The sequence below is a fragment of the Protomyctophum parallelum genome (assembly GCF_964188405.1).
Source record: "Protomyctophum parallelum genome assembly, chromosome: 7".
Lineage (NCBI taxonomy): Eukaryota > Metazoa > Chordata > Actinopteri > Myctophiformes > Myctophidae > Protomyctophum > Protomyctophum parallelum.
Genome location: NC_139705.1, coordinates 2,755,000 through 2,781,476, shown reverse-complemented (window position 1 = coordinate 2,781,476; position 26,477 = coordinate 2,755,000). Strand labels below are relative to the sequence as shown.

The window sequence follows — 26,477 nt, the reverse complement described above, 5'->3', positions numbered from 1 at the left end:
ACCGTCAACTGACTCAAGGAGCTCCGTAACAAAACAATTTCAATAGGCCTGCCGTATACTGCAACTGCAGGCATTACTACACTAAACAATGTTGGATTCGTACAGTGCAGAATGCAGATAAGCCTATGTTCTTATTATAATTGTGAGTTTGTTTTTTAACATGCAGCGCGAGTCCACGAGAGCCGATCTACAAGCTCACAACCGTTGCACTTCGAGTAGAAGGCTGCCGAGTGAGCAGCCCCAATCGCGCATGATAGAAATATCCTAATGCATGCATTTAGGCATACAAGTGCACTCGGCTTTTATATATATATTTATATATATATAGGCTATCATTTTTTTATGTGCTGATCGACCAATATGTTGGGGACACATGCCTACATATTTTATCTGAGATTTGGGAACAATTTATTGATTCAGCATGAAGACTAAAGCCTTCTGAATAAATCTATACGCAAGTGTATGCTTGCGTAGATTTCTCCGCCACCTAAAGAGGTCCCGGAGGATTTGGCGGAGTTTCCGACAAACCTAAGTGAGCGTCAAGTTCACGGTCATTTCTATGAATTCCAAATTAATGTGGGAAATCCACGTAAATGCCTTTACGCTGATATATTGACGTGACGCTAGCGGAAACGCGTTGAAGAATCAGGCCCTATAACACTATACAATATACACTATAACATAAAGGGAGTCTACCAACGCGCCTCAAGCCTGAAACGGCTGATCTGGTGCTTCACAGGTGCAAGGACATCATGAGTTGCATAAGGAGAAGAGACTGGAGCAGCACGGACATTTAGAGCCTTTTATTTAGGTGCTGAGTATACAAACGACTAATGTTTCGACCTTGTGGTCTTCATCAGAGTCATGACTCTGATGAAGACCGCAACGTTAGTCGTTTGTATACTCAGCACCTAAATAAAAGGCTCTAAATGTCCGTGCTGCTCCAGGGTCTTCTCCTTATGCAATACACTATAACATATTTTATACTGATGGTGAGATGGCGGGCAGCTGTGTTCTGCACTAGCTGTAAACGCCTGAGTGATGCCTGGTCGATGCCAATATACAAAGAGTTGCAATAATCTATTCTTGATGAAATCAAAGCATGGATAACCATCTCCAGCTGTTTTTAGGGGGAGGTAGGATTTGACCGTGGCGATGATTGGAATTTGGAAGAAGAGAGTTTTAACCACGGAGCTGATTTGTTTATTAAGTTTAAAATCTTTATCAAAAATAAAACCAAGAGGGGGGACAGTGGCACAGTCGGTAGTGTTGTCGCCTCACATCTAGAAGATCCTGGGTTCGATTCCCGTTGTGGGCGCTGGGGGCGTGTTCTCTCCCCTGCGTCATCAATGCCCATGCCCGAGTCGGGGTTGGCGAAGGGGCCTTTCTGTGTGGAGTTTGTATGTTCTCCCCGTTTCCCCTAGGATATAGTACCCTCACATGTTCTCCCCGTGTCGCCTAGGGTTGGTACTCTCACATGTTCTCCCCGTGTCCCCTAGGGTAGGTACCCTCACATGTTCTCCCCGTTTCCCCTATAGTACCCTTACATGTTCTCCCCGTGTCCCCTAGGGTATAGTACCCTCACATGTTCTCCCCGTGTCCCCTAGGGTATAGTACCCTCACATGTTCTCCCCGTGTCCCTATAGGGTTGGTACCCTCAAATGTTCTCCCAGTGTCCCCTAAGGTATAGTACCCTTACATGTTCTCCCGGTGTCCCCTAGGGTAGGTACCCTCACATCTTCTCCCAGTGTCCCTAGGGTAGGTACCCTCACATGTTCTCCCCGTGTCCCCTAGGGTAGGTACCCTCATATGTTCTCCCCGTGTCCCCTAGGGTAGGTACTGTGTAATGTCTGCGACCAAGGACCAGGCGGGACAGGGAATTGCAGCAGTTTCAACGGCTTTTTTATTTCATCAACAAGGAAATTATTTTACAGGCAGAAGGAGAAACCCCACGTAGGTTTCTGGGCAAATTATATTCCACACAAATGTCTGTTCCACAGGCGTTTTCTTCAGCCTGGAGGAGGAGGATGAGAACAGAGCATTAGATTTCAATTCAGTATATACAGTCTCTGATAGCACGCTCCTCACTGGAGGGCTCTGTTTAACACGATAAGACGGGGCGGGGTTCCCTTGCTTCGGGTGACGTCATCGGTCTTTATCTTTAACTGTAGCGGGTCTTCTCTCCCGATAGCGGGGGGTTCAGCTCCGATAGAGCATAAATCTTCAGGCCATTCTCGGCGAATCAAATGAGCGACTGTATGCCAGACAGTGCTCAATATAATATTAATAATAACAGGTTTCGTTCCGACCTTATTATAGAGGTTTCAGCGTCACCGTCGCTGTGGCGGGGCTGCCTTCCTCCCACAGCGAGATGTGTGAAAATGGAACTCCTGTTCCTTTATTGTTTTAATCGTACAGTCCGATACTCTCCGTCGCTCTGACGTTTCCTGGACCGTTCCTAAGAGCCTGTGGTGAGAGGAGAGTGACAGTCAACACATGCAGGAATATACACATACATGAATGGGTGGTGGTGGAAGTGTGTGTTTCTTCTTACCCCCCGACGGTATTTGCTGTGCGTGCCTCCATGAGCGTGTGTGTGAACCAGCCGCTGTCAGACTCAGAACTGAATCTTCCTTTTATACTGCGGGTGTGGCCGATTGCTGATTTGGGTGTGGTCGTTCCATCGTCTCAATCTGGCGGAGGAGGAGGTTTGTCACGTAGACATTCCCTACTACGAGGGCGGGCCTAGCTGCCCGAGGCGTCTTCTGTCTGACAGCGTGTCTGGTTGCCCTGGCAACGCACTTACCATCGCGGGGTGTCGCTAGCGAGACCCCACAGTACCCTCACATGTTCTCCCTGTGTCCACTAGGGTATGGTACCCTCACATGTTCTCCCCGTGTCCTCTAGGGTAGGTACCCTCACATGTTCTCCCCGTGTCCCCTAGGGTAGGTACCCTCACATGTTCTCCCCGTGTCCCCTAGGGTAGGTACCCTCACATGTTCTCCCCGTGTCCCCTAGGGTAGGTACCCTCACATGTTCTCCCCGTGTCCTCTAGGGTAGGTACCCTCACATGTTCTCCCCGTGTCCCCTAGGGTAGGTACACTCACATGTTCTCCCCGTGTCCCCTAGGGTAGGTACACTCACATGTTCTCCCCGTGTCCCCTAGGGTAGGTACCCTCACATGTTCTCCCCGTGTCCCCTAGGGTAGGTACACTCACATGTTCTCCCCGTGTCCCCTAGGGTAGGTACCCTCACATGTTCTCCCTGTGTCCCCTAGGGTAGGTACCTTCACATGTTCTCCCTGTGTCCCCTAGGGTAGGTACCCTCACATGTTCTCCCTGTGTCCCCTAGGGTAGGTACCCTCACATGGTCTGCATGCATCAGAACTGCAGCATCACTCCCAATCTTCCGCCGTAGCCTGAAAACCCACCTTTTCAGACTCCATCATGGCCCATAGCACTTACCCTACCCCCTTAGATAGCATTTCTGTTGACTTAGATAGCATTTGACACAGACTTATAGCATGTTATGTAGACAGCACTATAATTGCATTGTATATAGTCATAGCACGCCATAGTACATTATGTATAGCATAGTAGTAAATATGTATAGTTTATATGTATAGTGTATGTATAGTTTCATTATATAGATATTCCACTGTTACTTTATAGATATTCCACTGTTACTTTCTTAGCTTACGCATGTTTCATGATAAATGCTTTTATGTGATGTATTCCCATGCTTTTGTTCTTGCTTAATGTAACTCGCTCTGGATTAAGAGCGTCTGCTAAATGCCTAAATTGTAAATTGTCTCCCCGTGTCCCCTAGGGTAGGTACCCTCATAAAAACATGCATTAATCCTGGTCGGAATGTGTTAAAGGTCCAATGCCACTCCCCGAAATTAATATGGGTGGTACAGTACATCACGTGGTCTGACTGAAAACAGTTTGAAAGCGTTCGCGATGGGCTACGGCGCTAGCAACAAGTGGCTACTACGTCAGGCTAGCGTTTTTTGACTGTACATTTAGCGTCATATTGGCTATAAATGTAATTGAAAAAACTCTTAGTTAGAATGCAATTGAGGTTGGCGTGGGTTTTTTAGGGTAACTGCAGCACAAGTGCAAATTTCGGACTCGAGTCCCACGTTCCCCCGGCCACCAACAACCCTGTCTGCCCGCTCTGAGTAGAGCCCTGAGCCCTGCAGCGCGACTACTGTTCTCTTCCCTTTCTTTCTTCCCCTCTCAGCCGCAGGCTGACTGTACACCCACTGTAATACCGTAGTTAGTTACCACAACATTGTTCAAGTGAACTATAGTGTGTTTGTTTGTATTCATTGTAATAATCAATATGTCGCTATGATGAATTATCGGCCTGGTTGTCCGAGCCGAGTGGGGAGGGGGGCTCTCTTTCTCTTTCTCTCTCTCTCTCTTTCTCTCTCTCTCTCTCTCTCTCTCTCTCTCTCTCTCTCTCTCTCTCTCTCACTCACACACACACACACACACACACACGTGTACACACACACACAGCCCGGGTTGTCCGCGGCCTCAGAATGCCTCTCTCTCTTCGGGCATGATGGAGGAGGTGAAAACTCGAAAAGATTGTGTGTGTGTGTGTGTGTGTGTGTGTGTGTGTGTGTGTGTGTGTGCGTGTGTGTGTGTGTGTGTGCGTGTGTGTGTGTGTGTGTGTACACACATGCCCAGTTCACTGTGTGCTGTGTGTGTGCTATGAGCACTGCAGCCTGCATGACCAGAAGACTAGGCTCAGTGCCCCGGTGGTGAGAGGGGGCATCTGAGACGGGCTAGACTACATGCGCGGCGATAAATCATCATAGCGATATTGATTATTATAATGAATAAGCATAAACACACGTACTTGAACAATGTTGTGGTACATAGGATATTTGAAGACTGATATGCATTTTAGCCCGGTGCAGTGCCGCTACTCAACCTGTGAGCAGGGCTCCGCAGCAGGCTGAACTTAGCCGTGGTTGAGGGCATGTCAGCGGGCGAGAGAGAGAGCTAGATGGCCGGGGCATGGGACTCGAGTGTGGAATTGCGATTATGCAACAGTTACCCTAAAACAAAAAACACGTCAACTCAATGTCATTGTAACTAAGATTTTCGAGCAATTTTTTTTTTTGAATGAGACTTTCACCCAGTATGAAGCTAAATGTGACACCAAAATAGTAGCATATGTTGCTATGCTACTACTGTCACCAAGCCCGGCGAGCCCGCATAGAAGTCGATGGGGAAAGTTAATCGGCACTATCACGTCATCATCATGATAGCATTGTTTGATAGCCGTTCTTATCTCCCGAGGGGCGTGACATTGGGCCTTTAAGGAGATAACTGTTACAATCAGGGCTCCAGACTAACTTTTTCAAAGGTAGCACTGGTGCCACCTACCTTTTCAGTTGGTAGCGCCACCACAAATTAGGTAGCACCAACTTTTTCTTTGTATGACCTTATCACCAAGGCTAGCAAAGGTTTTCTTTTCTGAAGCATAAATGCCTTAAATTAAGCACATAACATGGAATATTTCTCACTCACACACATTCTATAGGAAATTATTATAATGAATGAACCTATAGTGCATTTTTCCATATCGTTTTGCAATGTGAAATGCCACCGAATTCATAATCCTTGCCCACTTTGCTCGTCTTTTTTTTATATGGAATGAACATCTGGACTCACCACACCCAGTCAAACAACACCTGGACTGAAGACACCCAGTCAAAACACAGGTGGACAAAGTAAGAATGTGCACTCATTGAAAATGCATGCTGATAAATTGAAATCATAGACTAAATGTTCAAATAATTATTGTCTGTAACAATTATATCCAAGTGCATATAATGAAGCTAAACAACTATCAACTCAACAGCTGGACAAAAACAACTGATCTTGTGTTGTTACTTTTGCCTGTTTTTCTGAATAAATTGCATCGTTTCTGGAGGTATTTAATATATTATATTAAATACCTCCAGAAACTATGCAATTTATAACTTTACATGTATACAGCACACATTCATTATATTATAATGAATGTGTGCTGTATACATGTAAAGTTATAAATTAACCTCAATGTTTAAAACATAAATGTTCTTCTCATTTCAGATGTCAGTATTTTGAACGATTATAAGGACAGTCTCAACAGTTTTGATGAAGCGAAAGACGACATGACGGAAGAGTCTGGAACCTCCGTCACCGGCACCTACTCAGAGCTCTACATCTCAGTGGGAGAGAGTGAAGGGGTTAATCGCCAACATGAGGTGATACAGCTTAAAACAGCTTCCAACATGAAGACCTTCCATGAACCAATCAACTGCAGTAAAATCTTTAAGATCCTCCTCCCTGGCAGAAAGACACCCAGCACAAGTGTTCTGACCGAAGGCATCGCTGGCATTGGAAAAACATTCTCTGTGTGCAAGTTTCTTCTGGACTGGGCAAGAGGTTTGGAGAATCAAGATATAGATCTCGTGGTTCCCTTTTCATTCCGGGAGCTGAACTTGGTCAGAGATAAGCAGTACAGCCTTCTCAACCTGATCCATGATTTTCACCCAACATTAAAGAAGGTCACAGCAGAGCAGCTCGCTGCCTGGAAAGTTTGCTTCATCTTCGATGGCCTCGATGAAAGCAGGTCTCCATTGCACTTCGACAAAAAGGAAATCATCTCTGATGTCACAGTGACATCATCGGTGGATGCTCTGTTGACAAACCTCATCAAGAGGAATCTGCTCCCCTCGGCCCTCCTCTGGATAACCACCAGACCTGCAGCAGCCAATCGGATCCCTGCTGCATGTGTTGACATGGTGACAGAAGTGCGAGGGTTCACAGACCCCCAGAAGGAGAAGTACTTCAAGAAGAGATTCAGTGAAGAGAAGCTGGCCGACAGAGTTCTCTCACACTTGAAGACATCGAGGAGCCTCTACATCATGTGTTACATCCCACTCTTCTGTTGGATCATTGCTACCGTTCTGCTGGACATGTTGAGGACACACACCACCATTGGACAGCTGCCCAAGACCCTGTCTGAGATGTGCTGCCACTTCCTGATGGTTCAGACAAACAGGAAGAAGCAGAAGTATGATGAGACTCATGATGTCAAAAAGAAAGCAAAAGAAAAGGGGACTCAACAGCAGCTCACAGAGACTGACAGGAAAGTTCTTCTGAACCTGAGCATGATGGCGTTTCAACACCTGGATAAAAGTAGCATCATGTTCTACCAAGAAGACCTGGAAGAGTGTGGTCTTGATGTGAAAGACGCCTCGCTGTACTCAGGAGTGTGCACGCATATCTTCAAGAGAGAGTGTGTGCTGTTTCAGAAAACTGTCTACAGCTTTATTCATCTGAGCATCCAGGAGTTGATGGCTGCAGTCTACCTGTACCACTGTTTCACAGAGAAGAACATGAAGGTACTGAAGACATTCCTGGAAGATGAAAAATACAGGGGTAAGAGCTCCCTCTCCGACTTCCTGAAAGCTGCTATGGAAAAATCCCTGAAGAGTAAAAATGGCCACCTGGACCTACTTGTTCGGTTCCTTCATGGCCTCTCACTGGAGTCCAACCAAAGTCTGTTAGGAGGCCTGCTGGGTGAGCCAAAGAAAAGTCTGTATGGCGGTCTGCTGGGTCTGTTAGGAGGTCTGCTGGGTCAGAATAAGAACGTAAAGGAAGAAAGTCCAGAGGAGATCCAGAAAGCCACCCAGAACCTGAAGGAGATGTTAACTCGTGATGATGTCTCTCCTGACAGACGTATCAACATCTTCCACTGTCTGGTGGAGATGAACGACCAATCACTACATCAGGAGATCCAACAGTTCCTGAAGTCAGCGAACAGAACAGAGAAACTTTCTGAGATCCAGTGTTCAGCTCTGGCCGTCATGCTGCAGATGTCAGAGGAGGTTCTGGAAGAGTTGGACCTGGACAAATACAACACATCAGAGGATGGGCGAAGGAGACTGGTCCCAGCTGTGAGGAACTGCAGAAAGGCTCGGTTAGTAGTCAAGTGAATAGAAACATCCTAGAGTCAATATGCCATTACAGTTAACACTATAATTATAAATGAAGGTTGGCATAAAAGGTGTCTGCATTTCAAATGATTATTGGTATTGTCTGTATTGTCTGCATTGTTCTGCATTGTTCCACACCCCTTTTAACAACACAAAGGTGTCACTCACAGATCTATGAGCATACAATGCTTTGCATCGCAACACATTGACAGCTTGTAGGTCTGGTTAATTATCAAAGCGAGTCCCTCGATGCGAAGTAATATAAAAAACAGCCAAAGCTTTTGAAAGTGGTACAAAGTTGACCTAGAGGGAAAGGCCATGGAGTCACTTAATCTGTAGGGTCCATCCTCCAGGGACCATGTGTGTGATATGATCTGTAGGGTCCATCCTCCAGGGACCATGTGTGTGATATGATCTGTAGGGTCCATCCTCCAGGGACCATGTGTGTGATATGATCTGTAGGGTCCATCCTCCAGGGACCATGTGTGTGATATGATCTGTAGGGTCCATCCTCCAGCGACCATGTGTGTGATATGATCTGTAGGGTCCATCCTCCAGGGACCATGTGTGTGATATGATCTGTAGGGTCCATCCTCCAGGGACCATGTGTGTGTCATCATCTGTCTAACATGAAGGTGCACAACACACATCCTGGCAATAATTTAAAGATAATGTTGTCCTAAGTGTAGTAGCTGGCGAATGGAATTATCAATGCTGTATAATGGCTGAATATCCATAGACAACTTAAGTTATAAGCAACATAGTTTGTCTAAGCTCCAGATTCAATAATGATATTTGAACTGCCATGGTTCTTTTAATTACTCCGTTAAAGGAGCATAAGTTAACAGTTGTTGCTTGTGAAAAGGATCATTAATAATATAAGACACTTCTTATATCTGTGCATATGTTTGATGCAACGTTTGGAGCTGCTCATTTCCTTTTCTTGGGTTAGCAAAAAAGAAAAGAAAAATGTACCACATTGGATAATTCTTTCATAATTCTTATACAAGCTCACAATGCTGCGATTGGCTATTTTCAGCAAAAATCTGTCATTATGACGGCATCAAGGCCCGCCACAATACATTTTAGTCAACTAAATCAACTGTAGATTTAGTCGACTAAAACTTATGACATTTAGTCGAGTAAAACTAGAATAAACACTAAAACATTCCAGGTGACTAAAATGTGACTAAAACTAAATGAAAGCTATTCAAGAGACTATGACTAAAACTAAAATCAATGCTGCCAAAAACGGGAACTGCCCATAGATCCGAAGTCCCGTTAGTCCGAACATGCACTGCTCCCGTGCTTGCGGTTAGGTTTAGGTTTGATCCCGTGCTTGCGGTTAGGTTTAGGTTAGGGTTAGAGATAGAGATAGGGATAGTCATTTCGGAACAATGAACCTTCTGACTAATGACACGGCGTCCCAAAAACAACACTGGACTTATAACATTGTGTAGTTTATGAAATGTTATAATATTGTAGGTTATGAAATGGTATAATATTGTAGGTTATGAAATGTTGTAATATTGTAGGTTATAAAATGTTATAATATTGTAGGTTATGATGCATGTTATAATATTGTAGGTTATGAAATGTTATACTATTGTAGGTTATGCAATATTACAATATTGGGGTCAATTCAAACTAACAGTAAAGCCTACAGCTGTGGCCCAGCTTGAGGAGACAGGGAACAGAAATAGAGACTGAATGCTGGTCTCCAGCAGCTTGTTTGTAAAGCTTTTACAACGTTTAGGCAGTAAATATCCAATGTTGTTGTTCAGTCTTCATTTCACTCACTTCAACTGCTGGTTGAAGTCTTTGATATCAAAATGTGTTGTCAAGTGGTGTCTATATCTCTGGATAACTAGATAGGAGATGTTTTAGTTAACTTCAATGACAGTGAACTAGGTATCATTTGTTTTTATAATCTCTTATTTAATCTGCATTTACAGACTTGTTGGCTGTAAACTCAGAAAGACAGACGTTGAAGTTGTGTCTTCAGCTCTCAGCTCTAATCCTTCCCATTTGAGAGAATTGGACCTCAGTGAAAACGACCTGCAAGACTCAGGACTCTGTGCTTCACTGAAGAGCCCACACTGTAGACTGGAAGTTCTAAAGTAAGATATATTTACCACATTTATTTTAATCACTTCTGTTTATTATGCACTGTATTATGTGAATATAATTTGATTGCTGTGGTGAGAATATTAATAAGCTTGATATCATGCAGGTAACCCAAGCTTATGGGCCTGAGTAGATGTTAAAATTACCCAAATAGGTTTGAAAGTGTAATAATCCTTTAAGGCAAATGTATAAGCTTCTGAGCTACTTCGTCATACAACTGGATTACACACCTTAAACAGCTGATGTACAAACTCACAACGCGTCGAGGACGCAATGCTGGTGAGCTTGTAGATTGTCTAATTTATACGTGCGACCCGTTGTAGCTACGCCACAGTTATCAAGCTTTACTGAGGTACGCAACAGATCAACACATAATCAATATAATGCATCTACCTACTGTACGAATCAAATATCATTATATTAGTCTAGGTCTGTGGTTCCTAAACTGAGGGTCTGGACCCCCAAGGGGGTCCCCAGATGATTAGCTTAACTAGTGTGGTTTCTCACTCAACAGTAACAGTTTAAGTGTATACAGACTAGTATCTGCACATTTCTAAAGGTACAATTTAATTACTTTTAAAACATTTTTTAAACCAATTTGGTAAATTGGCGAATATTACGGAAGACTCAAACACAACATGTATCTGTGCAGCCGAGTCAAACTAAATGAAATACCTACAATTCTTGCTTGTCAGGGTATTCGGTATAATTTGTTTTGATAATCTCTTATTTAATCTGCATTCACAGACTTGCTGGCTGTAAACTCAGAAAGACAGACGTTGAAGATGTGTCTTCAGCTCTCAGCTCTAATCCTTCCCATTTGAGAGAATTGGACCTCAGTGAAAACGACCTGCAGGACTCAGGACTCTGTGCTTCACTGAAGAGCCCACACTGTAGACTGGAAGTTCTAAAGTAAGATACATTTACCACATTTATTTTGATCACTTCTGTTTTATTATGTACTGTATTATGTGAATATAATATGAATGCTTTTGTGAGAATGTATTAATAAGCTTGATATTGATCGTGTAATATCCCTTTAAGGCAAATGTATAGGCTACTTCGACATGGCAACGTGGTTGCGCACCGAAAATAGCTGATCTACAAGCTCACTGTCTCCAAATGTCTTAATGCTCAGGGTGGGATCTATGTTGGTTCTCTGCTCTACATGTAAAATGTCTTGAGACAACTTGTTGTGAATCGACACTTTAATAAAATTGAACTAAATTGAATCACAGCGCGGTGAGGACACAACACTTGTGAGCTTGCAGATCGGCTATTTTCAACGTTCAACCCCTTGTAGCTACGCCACAGTTATCGAGCTTTACCGTGGTACGCATTAATACGTAATCAATAGTCTGCATCTACCTACTGTACTAATCTATTATCACTCTATTAGTCTAGGTTTGTGGTTCCCAAACTGTCTGATGGAGATGAACGACCACTCACTACATCAGAAGATCCAACAGTTCCTGAAGTCAGAGAACAGAACAGAGAAACTGTCTGAGACCCAGTGTTCAGCTCTGGCCGTCATGCTGCAGATGTCAGAGGAGGTTCTGGAAGAGTTGGACCTGGACAAATACAACACATCAGAGGAGGGGCGAAGGAGACTGGTCCCAGCTGTGAGGAACTGCAGAAAGGCTCGGTTAGTGTTCAAGTGAATAGAAACATCCTAGAGTCAATCTGCCATTACAGTTAACACTATAATTATAAATGAAGGTTGGCATAAAAGTTGTCTGCATTTCAAATAGTGATTAGTGGTATTGTGTGGTATTATGGGTATTGTGTGTATTGCCTGCAATGTTCTGCATTGTTCCACACCCCTTTTAACACCATAAAAGACAGCCAAAATACCCAACGTTAAACCCGCTTCACTGTGGTGAAAGCACTCAGTAGAACAAGTTGAAAGGTGTCACTCACAGATCTATAAGCATACAGTGCTTTGCATCGCAACACATTGACAGCTTGTAGGTCTGGTTAATTATCAAAGAGAGTCCCTCGATGCGATGTAATATAAAAAACAGTGGTACAAAGTTGACCTAGAGGGAAAGGCCATGGAGTCACTTAATCTGTAGGGTCCATCCTCCAGGGACCATGTGTGTGATATGATCTGTAGGGTCCATCCTCCAGGGACCATGTGTGTGATATGATCTGTAAGGTCCATCCTCCAGGGACCATGTGTGTGATATGATCTGTAGGGTCCATCCTCCAGGGACCATGTGTGTGATATGATCTGAAGGGTCCATCCTCCAGGGACCATGTGTGTGTCATCATCTGTCTAGCATGAAGGTGCACAACACACATCCTGGCAATAATTTAAAGATAATGTTGTCTTAAGTGTAGTAGCTGGCGAATGAAATTATCAATGCTGTATAATGGCTGAATATCCATGGACAACTTAAGTTATAAGTAGGGCCGGGACTAATTGCAATTAATTACGATTAATTAACTACAGAAAAATGTATGCATTAAAAAAAATTACACATTTTAATCACTATTTTTTTCAATACGGAACGTTGTCACTGGACAGTTTTCAGACGGACCTGCGCACCAAGTGTCCGTGTCCTCTTCAGACAATAACACCACCAGAAACCGCAGACAGTTCACCAGACTGGGGGAAGCCGCTGAGATCACTTTGCTTGTCCCCGTGGATTGGAAATAGGATTTAAAAGGCTATCCGATGGTAGCGTGGATTACAGCACAGTTGTGTGCAATTATTCAATAAAGAATTATTACCCCTATTACTACAAAAACAATGTTTTATTGCTTAAACTTATGTATTCACTATTCATTGATTCACTAGTATACCAAAATCCATTTGAAAAAATTGCTTTCTCACTGTTCTCCGGTCAAATAATGACATGCGATTAAAATGTGATTAATCTAGATTAATTAATCGCAAAGCCTCTGATTAATTAGATTTTTTTTTTAATCGAGTCCCAGCTCTACTTATAAGCAACATAGTTTGTCTAAGCTCCAGATTCAATAATGATATTTTAACTGCCACGGTTCTTTTAATTACTCCGGTAAAGGAGCATAAGTTAACAGTTGTTGCTTGTGAAAAGGATCAATATTAATAATATAAGACACTTCTTATATCTGCATATGTTTGATGCAATGTTTGGAGCTGCTCATTTCCTTTTCTTGGGTTAACAAAAAAGAAAAGAAAAATGTACCACATTGGATAATTCTTTCATAATTCTTAAACAAGCTCACAATGCTGCGACCTGTTGTGAGCTTGTAGATCGACTATTTTCAGCCAAAATCAGTCATGACGACATCAAGGCCCGCCACAATACATTTTAGTCGACTAAATCAACAGTAGATTTAGTCGACTAAAATCTTATGACATTTAGTCGACTAAAACTATTAAGTAAGTAGCCTTGCCGAGCCATGAGGCCCATAGGGCAGGAGCCTATCTCCTGTTTCAGTAGCGTGAGGCAGCTTGATGTACAAGAACACCCCCTGGACATGACGCTAGTATGTCGCAGGGACTTACCCCCAATCCAACCCTTGATGCTGAGTGTCAAGCAGGGAGGCACTGGGTCCCATTTTTAGAGTCTTTGGTATGACGCGGCCGGGGGTCGAACCCCGACCTCCCAGTCTCATGGCGGACACTCTAACCACAAGGCCACTGAGCTGGTGTCTAAAACTAGACTAAACACTAAAACATTCCAGGTGACTAAAATGACAAAAACTAAAATCAAAATGTGCTGCCAAAAACAAAACTGGACAGGACTTATAACATTGTGTATGTTATGAAATGTTATAATATTGTAGGTTATGAAATGTTATAATATTGTATGTTATGAAATTTTATAATATTGTATATCGTTAGCCTCATAGGATAAATGCATAAGTCATTTTTTATGATTTTCGGATAATAAGGAAAAACACATTTTCTCGCAAGTATGTAAGAGTTTTTAATGCAGATTTTTACAATGGTTTCCTGAGGGGTTAACAAAATGTTTTTTACAAAAAGATAAACATGAGAGTCATTCCATAACAAAAAAAAGTGACTTAGGCCATTTTCAAGAAAATAATCTGTGACTTAGGCATTTTTTAATACATGTCTACTAAACACCTGGGGGTCTATTAGAGTGATGTTAACTCCATACTAAACACCTGGGGGTCTATTAGAGTAATGTTAACTCCATACTAAACACCTGGGGGTCTATTAGAGTGATGTTAACTCCATACTAAACACCTGGGGGTCTATTAGAGTGATGTTAACTCCATACTAAACACCTGGGGGTCTATTAGAGTGATGTTACCATACTAAACACCTGGGGGTCTATTAGAGTAATGTTAACTCCATACTAAACACCTGGGGGTCTATTAGAGTAATGTTAACTCCATACTAAACACCTGGGGGTCTATTAGAGTGATGTTAACTCCATACTAAACACCTGGGGGTCTATTAGAGTGATGTTAACTCCATACTAAACACCTGGGGGTCTATTAGAGTGATGTTAACTCCATACTAAACACCTGGGGGTCTATTAGAGTGATGTTAACTCCATACTAAACACCTGGGGGTCTATTAGAGTAATGTTAACTCCATACTAAACACCTGGGGGTCTGTTAGAGTAATGTTAACTCCATACAGAACACCTGAGGGTCTATTAGAGTGATGTTAACTCCATACTAAACACCTGGGGGTCTATTAGAGTAATGTTAACTCCATACTAAACACCTGGGGGTCTGTTAGAGTAATGTTAACTCCATACAGAACACCTGGGGGTCTATTAGAGTGATGTTAACTCCATACTAAACACCTGGGGGTCTATTAGAGTAATGTTAACTCCATACTAAACACCTGGGGGTCTATTAGAGTAATGTTAACTCCATACTAAACACCTGGGGGTCTGTTAGAGTAATGTTAACTCCATACAGAACACCTGGGGGTCTATTAGAGTGATGTTAACTCCATACTAAACACCTGGGGGTCTGTTAGAGTAATGTTAACTCCATACAGAACACCTGGGGGTATATTAGAGTGATGTTAACTCCATACTAAACACCTGGGGGTCTGTTAGAGTAATGTTAACTCCATACAGAACACCTGGGGGTCTATTAGAGTAATGTTAACTCCATACAGAACACCTGGGGGTCTATTAGAGTGATGTTAACTCCATACTAAACACCTGGGGGTCTATTAGAGTAATGTTAACTCCATACTAAACACCTGGGGGTCTGTTAGAGTAATGTTAACTCCATACAGAACACCTGGGGGTCTGTTAGAGTGATGTTAACTCCATACTAAACACCTGGGGGTCTATTAGAGTAATGTTAACTCCATACTAAACACCTTGGGGTCTGTTAGAGTAATGTTAACTCCATACAGAACACCTGGGGGTCTATTAGAGTGATGTTAACTCCATACTAAACACCTGGGGGTCTGTTAGAGTAATGTTAACTCCATACTAAACACCTGGGGGTCTGTTAGAGTAATGTTAACTCCATACAGAACACCTGGGGGTCTATTAGAGTGATGTTAACTCCATACTAAACACCTGGGGGTCTATTAGAGTGATGTTAACTCCATACTAAACACCTGGGGGTCTGTTAGAGTAATGTTAACTCCATACAGAACACCTGGGGGTCTATTAGAGTAATGTTAACTCCATACTAAACACCTGGGGGTCTGTTAGAGTAATGTTAACTCCATACTAAACACCTGGGGGTCTGTTAGAGTAATGTTAACTCCATACAGAACACCTGGGGGTCTATTAGAGTGATGTTAACTCCATACTAAACACCTGGGGGTCTATTAGAGTGATGTTAACTCCATACTAAACACCTGGGGGTCTATTAGAGTGATGTTAACTCCATACTAAACACCTGGGGGTCTATTAGAGTAATGTTAACTCCATACTAAACACCTGGGGGTCTATTAGAGTAATGTTAACTCCATACTAAACACCTGGGGGTCTGTTAGAGTAATGTTAACTCCATACTAAACACCTGGGGGTCTGTTAGAGTAATGTTAACTCCATACTAAACACCTGGGGGTCTATTAGAGTGATGTTAACTCCATACTAAACACCTGGGGGTCTGTTAGAGTAATGTTAACTCCATACTAAACACCTGGGGGTCTGTTAGAGTAATGTTAACTACATACTAAACACCTGGGGGTCTATTAGAGTGATGTTAACTCCATACTAAACACCTGGGGTCTATTAGAGTAATGTTAACTCCATACAGAACACCTGGGGGTCTATTAGAGTAATGTTAACTCCATACTAAACACCTGGGGGTCTATTAGAGTAATGTTAACTCCATACTAAACACCTGGGGGTCTGTTAGAGTAATGTTAACTCCATACTAAACACCTGGGGGTCTATTAGAGTAACTGTTGTTTGCTGTGTATGCAATGTAAAAATGCCCAAGTCACACAAAGTGAGTTAGGCGGCAACGTAAAAATGCTCAAATCACACAAGTGACTTAGGCAGATCATCATTTTTGAAGATTGTGAGCTTTGTGATTGGCTGAGGACATAGGCGATGATCCAGAACGATGCAGCAGCCCCAGGAGATCACCTGTATGCAGAAATCTCAATTTCGCCAAAAAATGACTTAGGCATTTATCCTATGAGGCTAACGATATTATGAAATCGTTAGCCTCATAGGATAAATGCCTAAGTCATTTTTTGGCGAAATTGAGATTTCTGCATACAGGTGATCTCCTGGGGCTGCTGCATCGTTCTGGATCATCGCCTATGTCCTCAGCCAATCACAAAGCTCACAATCTTCAAAAATGATGATCTGCCTAAGTCACTTGTGTGATTTGAGCATTTTTACGTTGCCGCCTAACTCACTTTGTGTGACTTGGGCATTTTTACATTGCATACACAGCAAACAACAGTTACTCTAATAGACCCCCAGGTGTTTAGTATGGAGTTAACATTACTCTAACAGACCCCCAGGTGTTTAGTATGGAGTTAACATTACTCTAATAGACCCCCAGGTGTTTAGTATGGAGTTAACATTACTCTAATAGACCCCCAGGTGTTCTGTATGGAGTTAACATTACTCTAATAGACCCCAGGTGTTTAGTATGGAGTTAACATCACTCTAATAGACCCCCAGGTGTTTAGTATGTAGTTAACATTACTCTAACAGACCCCCAGGTGTTTAGTATGGAGTTAACATTACTCTAACAGACCCCCAGGTGTTTAGTATGGAGTTAACATCACTCTAATAGACCCCCAGGTGTTTAGTATGGAGTTAACATTACTCTAACAGACCCCCAGGTGTTTAGTATGGAGTTAACATTACTCTAACAGACCCCCAGGTGTTTAGTATGGAGTTAACATTACTCTAATAGACCCCCAGGTGTTTAGTATGGAGTTAACATTACTCTAATAGACCCCCAGGTGTTTAGTATGGAGTTAACATCACTCTAATAGACCCCCAGGTGTTTAGTATGGAGTTAACATCACTCTAATAGACCCCCAGGTGTTTAGTATGGAGTTAACATCACTCTAATAGACCCCCAGGTGTTCTGTATGGAGTTAACATTACTCTAACAGACCCCCAGGTGTTTAGTATGGAGTTAACATTACTCTAACAGACCCCCAGGTGTTTAGTATGGAGTTAACATTACTCTAATAGACCCCCAGGTGTTCTGTATGGAGTTAACATTACTCTAACAGACCCCCAGGTGTTTAGTATGGAGTTAACATCACTCTAATAGACCCCCAGGTGTTTAGTATGGAGTTAACATCACTCTAATAGACCCCCAGGTGTTCTGTATGGAGTTAACATTACTCTAACAGACCCCCAGGTGTTTAGTATGGAGTTAACATTACTCTAACAGACCCCCAGGTGTTTAGTATGGAGTTAACATCACTCTAATAGACCCCCAGGTGTTCTGTATGGAGTTAACATTACTCTAACAGACCCCAAGGTGTTTAGTATGGAGTTAACATTACTCTAATAGACCCCCAGGTGTTTAGTATGGAGTTAACATCACTCTAACAGACCCCCAGGTGTTCTGTATGGAGTTAACATTACTCTAACAGACCCCCAGGTGTTTAGTATGGAGTTAACATTACTCTAATAGACCCCCAGGTGTTTAGTATGGAGTTAACATCACTCTAATAGACCCCCAGGTGTTCTGTATGGAGTTAACATTACTCTAATAGACCCCCAGGTGTTCTGTATGGAGTTAACATTACTCTAACAGACCCCCAGGTGTTTAGTATGGAGTTAACATCACTCTAATATACCCCCAGGTGTTCTGTATGGAGTTAACATTACTCTAACAGACCCCCAGGTGTTTAGTATGGAGTTAACATCACTCTAATAGACCCCCAGGTGTTCTGTATGGAGTTAACATTACTCTAACAGACCCCCAGGTGTTTAGTATGGAGTTAACATTACTCTAATAGACCCCCAGGTGTTTAGTATGGAGTTAACATTACTCTAATAGACCCCCAGGTGTTTAGTATGGAGTTAACATCACTCTAATAGACCCCCAGGTGTTCTGTATGGAGTTAACATTACTCTAACAGACCCCCAGGTGTTTAGTATGGAGTTAACATTACTCTAATAGACCCCCAGGTGTTTAGTATGGAGTTAACATCACTCTAATAGACCCCCAGGTGTTCTGTATGGAGTTAACATTACTCTAACAGACCCCCAGGTGTTTAGTATGGAGTTAACATTACTCTAATAGACCCCCAGGTGTTTAGTATGGAGTTAACATCACTCTAATAGACCCCCAGGTGTTTAGTATGGAGTTAACATCACTCTAATAGACCCCCAGGTGTTTAGTATGGAGTTAACATCACTCTAATAGACCCCCAGGTGTTTAGTATGGAGTTAACATCACTCTAATAGACCCCCAGGTGTTTAGTATGGAGTTAACATTACTCTAATAGACCCCCAGGTGTTTAGTATGGAGTTAACATTACTCTAATAGACCCCCAGGTGTTTAGTATGGTAACATCACTCTAATAGACCCCCAGGTGTTTAGTATGGAGTTAACATCACTCTAATAGACCCCCAGGTGTTTAGTATGGAGTTAACATCACTCTAATAGACCCCCAGGTGTTTAGTATGGAGTTAACATTACTCTAATAGACCCCCAGGTGTTTAGTAGACATGTATTAAAAAATGCCTAAGTCACAGATTATTTTCTTGAAAATGGCCTAAGTCACTTTTTTTTGTTATGGAATGACTCTCATGTTTATCTTTTTGTAAAAAACATTTTGTTAACCCCTCAGGAAACCATTGTAAAAATCTGCATTAAAAACTCTTACATACTTGCGAGAAAATGTGTTTTTCCTTATTATCCGAAAATCATAAAAAATGACTTATGCATTTATCCTATGAGGCTAACGAAATGTTATAATATTGTAGGTTATGAAATGTTATAATATTGTAGGTTATGAAATGTTATAATATTGTAGGTTATGCAATATTATGGGGTAAATTCAAACTCAATTCAATTCAATTCAATTTTTATTATAGTGTCAAATCACAACGAGTTGTCTCAAGACACTTTACAACCAACAAAGATCCACCCAGAGCAAGCAATATTGCGAATTTGCGACAATGGCAACGAAAAACTCCCCTTTAGGAGAGGAGAAAACGTCAGGCAGAACCCGACTCTGGGGTGGGCGGCCATCTGCCTCGACCGTGTCGGGGGGGGGGGGGGGGTAGAGGGAGAGAGAGAGAGATAGACAGAGAGAAATAGACAGAAATAGACAGGTGGGCTCCGTGGAGGGGTCTGGTCCACATCTGGTCCACATCTGGTCGAGCTCTGTGAGGCCGGGTCCAGGTCACACTTCTGGTGGGCTCCATGAAGAGGCCTGATCCACGGTCACACTCGGCAGTCAGTTGGGGGTTAATATTAGAGGTCCACAGAACTGCGACGGGGAGGACGAAAAGAGACTCCGGGGAGAGATTCCCCGGATGTTGGATTAGTGGCAGGCCTTACTGGAGCCTATATAGTGTATATTACAAGTACTGCTGGGAGACAGACCCACACAACAATGTACGACTATGGTATCCAGCTAGACTTGGAGACAACCCTAGCTATAGGCTTTGTCGTAGAGAAAGGTTTTCAACCTAGTCTTGAATGTGCAGAGTGTGTCAGCCCCACGGACCGAAGCCGGGAGAAGGTTCCACAGCTGAGGTGCCTGGGACCTAAACGCCCTGCCTCCTATTGTAACTTTTGATATTTTTGGCACAGTAAGCATTTTTGCATACTGTAGACGCACTGGTGTTCTATTTGGTTTGTAGGGATCAATGAGATCTTTGAGATATTGTGGTGCCTGACCATTGAGAGCTTTGTAGGTAAGAAGAAGAATTTTGAACTCTATTCTGTGTTTGACAGGGAGCCAGTGTAGGGAGGCCAGTGAAGGAGTGATATGGTCTCTTCTTCTGGTACCTGTCAGCACACGCGCCGCAGCATTTTGAACTAGCTGTAGGCTTTTCAGAGACTTACCTGGGCAGCCTGATAATAGCGAGTTGCAGTAGTCCAGCCTTGAGGTAACAAATGCGTGGACAAGTTTTTCTGCGTCATTTTTGGATAAGATGTGCCTAACCTTTGCAATATTTCGCAGGTGAAAAAAGGCAGTCTTTGAGATTTGTTTGATGTGCGATTTGAAAGACATATATGAGCATTTGCGCCTGTCGTAGACATGCGCAGAGCAAGTTCAGTCAGGGAACCTCAGTCAGCGCGCCGGCTGTTAATTGGGCCACTGCAGCATCACGCTCTCATCCACATGATTCACTCAGCCAATCACACACTCACCCCATCTCATACCGGCTACTTGAACCAGAGGTTTGCATTCCTCTGCCTTCTTGCTTGCTTACACTGCTGCTGTATCAGCGTGCTGCTGTCATACAACCTGCGCTCAATTCTGCTGCTGCTATACTGTATACCCGTGCTGCTGTATACAAGTGCTCACCCACCTCCACCCCAGCTACCACCTGTCGTTTTGGATCTACTGTTTAGGTACGGGGGATTCAGAGTCCCTATGGTTGGGACTGATGCGCTTGACCTGAGTACCTAAAAAGCAGATCCAATACATCGCCAAACCATAATAAATATATTGCATTGATTATCTTATATTCAATAAATATATATATTACATCCTCCTTGAGTTGTCTGACTGAACTTGATCAAAGGTAACTCCCAGATTCTTTACAGTGGCCTTGGAGGCCACGGTAATGCCATCTAGGGAAAAGTTCTCATCGGCTAGCTTGTCTCTTAGGGGCTTAGGGCCGATCACGATAACTTCCGTTTTGTCAGAGTTGAGAAGTAAAACTAAACAGTAAAGCCTACAGCTGTGGCCCAGCTTGAGGAGACAGGGAACAGAAATAGAGACTAAATGCTGGTCTCCAGCAGCTTGTTTGTAAAGCTTTTACACCGTTTAGGCAGTAAATATGCAATGTTGTTGTTCAGTCTTCATTTCACTGACTTCAACTTCAACTTCAACTGCTGGTTGAAGTCTTTGATATCAAAATGTCTATCTTCCTCTGTACAGTCATTCGGTGTTGTCAAGTGGTGATATATCTCTGGATAACTAGATAGGAGATGTTTTAGTTAACTTCAATGACAGTGAACTAGGAATCATTTGTTTTTATAATCTCTTATTTAATCTGCATTCACAGACTTGTTGGCTGTAAACTCAGAAAGACAGACGTTGAAGTTGTGTCTTCAGCTCTCAGCTCTAATCCTTCCCAATTGAGAGAATTGGACCTCAGTGAAAACGACCTGCAGGACTCAGGACTCTGTGCTTCACTGAAGAGCCCACACTGTAGACTGGAAGTTCTAAAGTAAGATACATTTACCACATTTATTTTGATCACTTCTGTTTTATTATGTACTGTATTATGTGAATATAATATGAATGCTGTGGTGAGAATGTATTAATAAGCTTGATAGTGATCGTGTAATATCCCTTTAAGGCAAATGTATAGGCTACTTCGACATATAACGTGGTTGCGCACCGAAAATAGCTGATCTACAAGCTCACTGTCTCCAAATGTCTTAATGCTCAGGGTGGGATCTATGTTGGTTCTCTGCTCTACATGTAAAATGTCTTGAGACAACTTGTTGTGAGTCGACACTTTAATAAAATGTAACTGAATTGAATCACAACGCGTCGAGGACGCAACTCTGGTGAGCTCGTAGATTGTCTATTTTATACGTGCGACCCGTTGTAGCTACGCCACAGTTATCAAGCTTTACTGAGGTACGCAACAGATCAACACATAATCAATATCCTGCATCTACCTACTGTACCAATCAAATATTATATTAGTCTAGGAATGTGGTTCCCAAACTGATGGTCTGGACCCCCAAGGGGGTCCCCAGATGATTAGCTTAACTAGTGTGGTTTCTCACTCAACAGTAACAGTTTAAGTGTATACAGACTAGTATCTGCACATTTCTAAAGGTACAATTTAATGACTTTTAAAACATTTTTAAAACCAATTTGGTAAACTGGTGAATATTACGGAAGACTCAAACACAACATGTATCTGTGCAGCCGAGTCAAACTAAATGAAATACCTGCAATTCTTGCTTGTCAGGGTATTCGGTATAATTTGTTTTGATAATCTCTTATTTAATCTGCATTCACAGACTTGCTGGCTGTAAACTCAGAAAGACAGACGTTGAAGATGTGTCTTCAGCTCTCAGCTCTAATCCTTCCCATTTGAGAGAATTGGACCTCAGTGAAAACGACCTGCAGGACTCAGGACTCTGTGCTTCACTGAAGAGCCCACACTGTAGACTGGAAGTTCTAAAGTAAGATAGATTTACCACATTTATTTTGATCACTTCTGTTTCATTATGTACTGTATTATGTGAATATAATATGAATGCTGTGGTGAGAATGTATTAATAAGCTTGATATTGAACGTGTAATATCCCTTTAAGGCAAATGTATAGGCTACTTCGACATACAACGTGGTTGCGCACCGAAAATAGCTGATCTACAAGCTCACTGTCTCCAAATGTCTTAATGCTCAGAGGGATGTATGTTGGTTCTCTGCTCTACAGTAAAGTGTATTGAGACAACTTATTGTGAGTCACTTTAATAAAATGTTACTGAATTGAATCACAGCGCGGCGAGGACACAACACTTGTGAGCTTGCAGATCGGCTATTTTCGACGTTCAACCCCTTGTGGCTACGCCACAGTTATCGAGCTTTACCATGGTACGGTTATGGTAAAGGTTTCACGCCCTGTTGAACTCTCTCTTCAAAGTTCTTTTCAACTTTCCCTCACAGTACTTGTCCGCTATCGGTCTCGTGCCGGAATTTAGCCTTAGAGGGAGTTTACCACCAACTTTGGGCTGCATTCGCAAACAACCCGACTCCGAGTAGACGGTAGATAATCAATAGTCTGCATCTAACTACTGTACTAATCTATTATCATTCTATTAGTCTAGGTCTGTGGTTCCCAAACTGTCTGATGGTGATGAACGGCCACTCATTACATCAGGAGATCCAACAGTTCCTGAAGTCAGAGAACAGAACAGAGAAACTGTCTGAGACCCAGTGTTCAGCTCTGGCCCTCATGCTGCAGATGTCAGAGGCGGTTCTGGAAGAGTTGGACCTGGACAAATACAACACATCAGAGGAGGGGCGAAGAAGACTGATCCCAGCTGTGAGGAACTGCAGAAAGGCTCGGTTAGTAGTCAAGTGAAACATCCTAGAGTCAATCTGCCATTACAGTTAACACTATAATTATAAATGAAGGTTGGCATGAAGGTTTGCATTTCAAATAGTGATTAGTGGTATTGTGTGGTATTGTGGGTATTGTGTGTATTGTCTGCATTGTTCCACACCCCTTTTAACACCATAAAAGACAGCCAAAATACCCAAAGTTAAACCTGCTTCACTGTGGTGAAAGCACTCAGTAGAACAAGTTGAAAGGTGTCACTCACAGATCTATAAGCATACAATGCTTTGCATCGCAACACATTGACAGCTTGTAGGTCTGGTTAATTATCAAAGAGAGTCCCTCGATGCAATGTAATATAAAAAACAGACAAAGCTTTTGAAAGTGGTACAAAGTTGACCTAGAGGGAAAGGCCATGGAGTCACTTAATCTGTAGGGTCCATCCTCCAGGGACCATGTGTGTGATATGATCTGTAGGGTCCATCCTCCAGGGACCATGTGTGTGATATGATCCATCCTCCAGGGACCATGTGTGTGATATGATCTGTAGGGTCCATCCTCCAGGGACCATGTGTGTGATATGATCTGTAGGGTCCATCCTCCAGGGACCATGTGTGTGATATGATCTGAAGGGTCCATCCTCCAGGGACCATGTGTGTGTCATCATCTGTCTAGCATGAAGGTGCACAACACACATCCTGGCAATAATTTAAAGATAATGTTGTCCTAAGTGTAGTAGCTGGCGAATGAAATTATCAATGCTGTATAATGGCTGAATATCCATGGACAACTTAAGTTATAATCAACATAGTTTGTCTAAGCTCCAGATTCAATAATGATATTTAAACTACCACGGTTCTTTTAATTACTCCGTTAAAGGAGCATAAGTTAACAGTTGTTGCTTGTGAAAAGGATCAATATTAATAATATAAGACACTTCTTATATCTGTGCAACGTTTGGAGCTGCTCATTTCCTTTTCTTGGGTTAGCAAAAAAGAAAAGAAAAATGTACCACTTAGGATAATTCTTTCATAATTCTTATACAAGCTCACAATGCTGCGATTGGCTATTTTCAGCAAAAATCTGTCATTATGATGGCATCAAGGCCTGCCACAATACATTTTAGTCGACTAAATCAACTGTAGATTTAGTCGACTAAAACTTAAGACTAAACACTAAAACATTTCAGGTGACTAAAATGCGACTAAAACTAAATGAAAGCTATTCAAGAGACTATGACTAAAATTAAAATCAAAATGTGCTGCCAAAAACAACACTGGACTTATAACATCGTGTAGGTTATGAAATGTTATAATATTGTAGGTTATGAAATGGTATAATATTGTAGGTTATGAAATGTTATAATATTGTAGGTTATTAAATGTTATAATATTGTAGGTTATTAAATGTTATAATATTGTATGTTATGAAATGTTATAATATTGTAGGTTATGAAATGGTATAATACTGTAGGTTATGAAATGTTATAATATTGTAGATTATGAAATGTTATAATATTGTATGTTATGAAATGTTATAATATTGTAGGTTATTAAATGTTATAATATTGTAGGTTATGAAATGTTATAATATTGTAGGTTATTAAATGTTATAATATTGTAGGTTATTAAATGTTATACTATTGTAGGTTATTACATGTTATAATATTGTAGGTTATGAATGTTATAATATTGTAGGTTATGAAATGTTATAATATTGTAGGTTATTAAATGTTATAATATTGTAGGTCATGATGCATGTTATAATATTGTAGGTTATGAAATGTTATAATATTGTAGGTTATGCAATATTATAATATTGGGGTCAATTCAAACTAACAGTAAAGCCTACAGCTGTGGCCCAGCTTGAGGAGACAGGGAACAGAAATAGAGACTGAATGCTGGTTTCCAGCAGCTTGTTTGTAAAGCTTTTACAACGTTTAGGCAGTAAATATCCAATGTTGTTGTTCAGTCTTCATTTCACTCCTTCAACTGCTGGTTGAAGTCTTTGATATAAAAATGTGTTGTCAAGTGGTGTCTATATCTCTGGATAACTAGATAGGAGATGTTTTAGTTAACTTCAATGACAGTGAACTAGGTATCATTTGTTTTTATAATCTCTTATTTAATCTGCATTTACAGACTTGTTGGCTGTAAACTCAGAAAGACAGACGTTGAAGTTGTGTCTTCAGCTCTCAGCTCTAATCCTTCCCATTTGAGAGAATTGGACCTCAGTGAAAACGACCTGCAAGACTCAGGACTCTGTGCTTCACTGAAGAGCCCACACTGTAGAGTGGAAGTTCTAAAGTAATCACTTCTGTTTATTATGCACTGTATTATGTGAATATAATATGATTGCTGTGGTGAGAATATTAATAAGCTTGATATCATGCAGGTAACCCAAGTTTATGGGCCTGAGTAGATGTTAAAAGTACCCAAATAGGTTTGAAAGTGTAATAATCCTGTCCATGAAATCTGTATCGGGAACTCAGTCAGTAAAGAGAAGGAGACAATCAATTGAGGCAAAGAAGCGTTTTAAAGATTGAGTAATTATTATTGAGGTACCATCAAGGAGAACACACAACTTACATTCAATGTATCCACAATTGACATGTAATGGAAACCCACAGCCGTGTGTCACACCACACATGTGAAAAGACAGTGTAGATATAATCAAGAGAAGGTCCAACCCC

The 26,477-nt window shown here is 41.9% G+C and overlaps 1 protein-coding gene across 1 annotated transcript in view; it reads left to right on the top strand.

Annotated features, from left to right (window-relative positions):
- Nucleotides 1-26,477, top strand: part of LOC310861373 (protein NLRC3-like) — a gene marked incomplete at its 5' end in the record, with an annotated part of 53,385 nt that overhangs the window by 15,653 nt on the left and 11,255 nt on the right. The window contains 5 exons of the mRNA XM_083768794.1: nucleotides 4,246-4,258; nucleotides 6,117-7,992; nucleotides 9,964-10,085; nucleotides 23,690-23,793; nucleotides 25,979-26,048. Of these exons, the coding sequence (XP_083624920.1) occupies nucleotides 4,246-4,258; nucleotides 6,117-7,992; nucleotides 9,964-10,085; nucleotides 23,690-23,793; nucleotides 25,979-26,048 (2,185 nt within the window). The remainder of the gene's footprint in view (nucleotides 1-4,245; nucleotides 4,259-6,116; nucleotides 7,993-9,963; nucleotides 10,086-23,689; nucleotides 23,794-25,978; nucleotides 26,049-26,477) is intronic.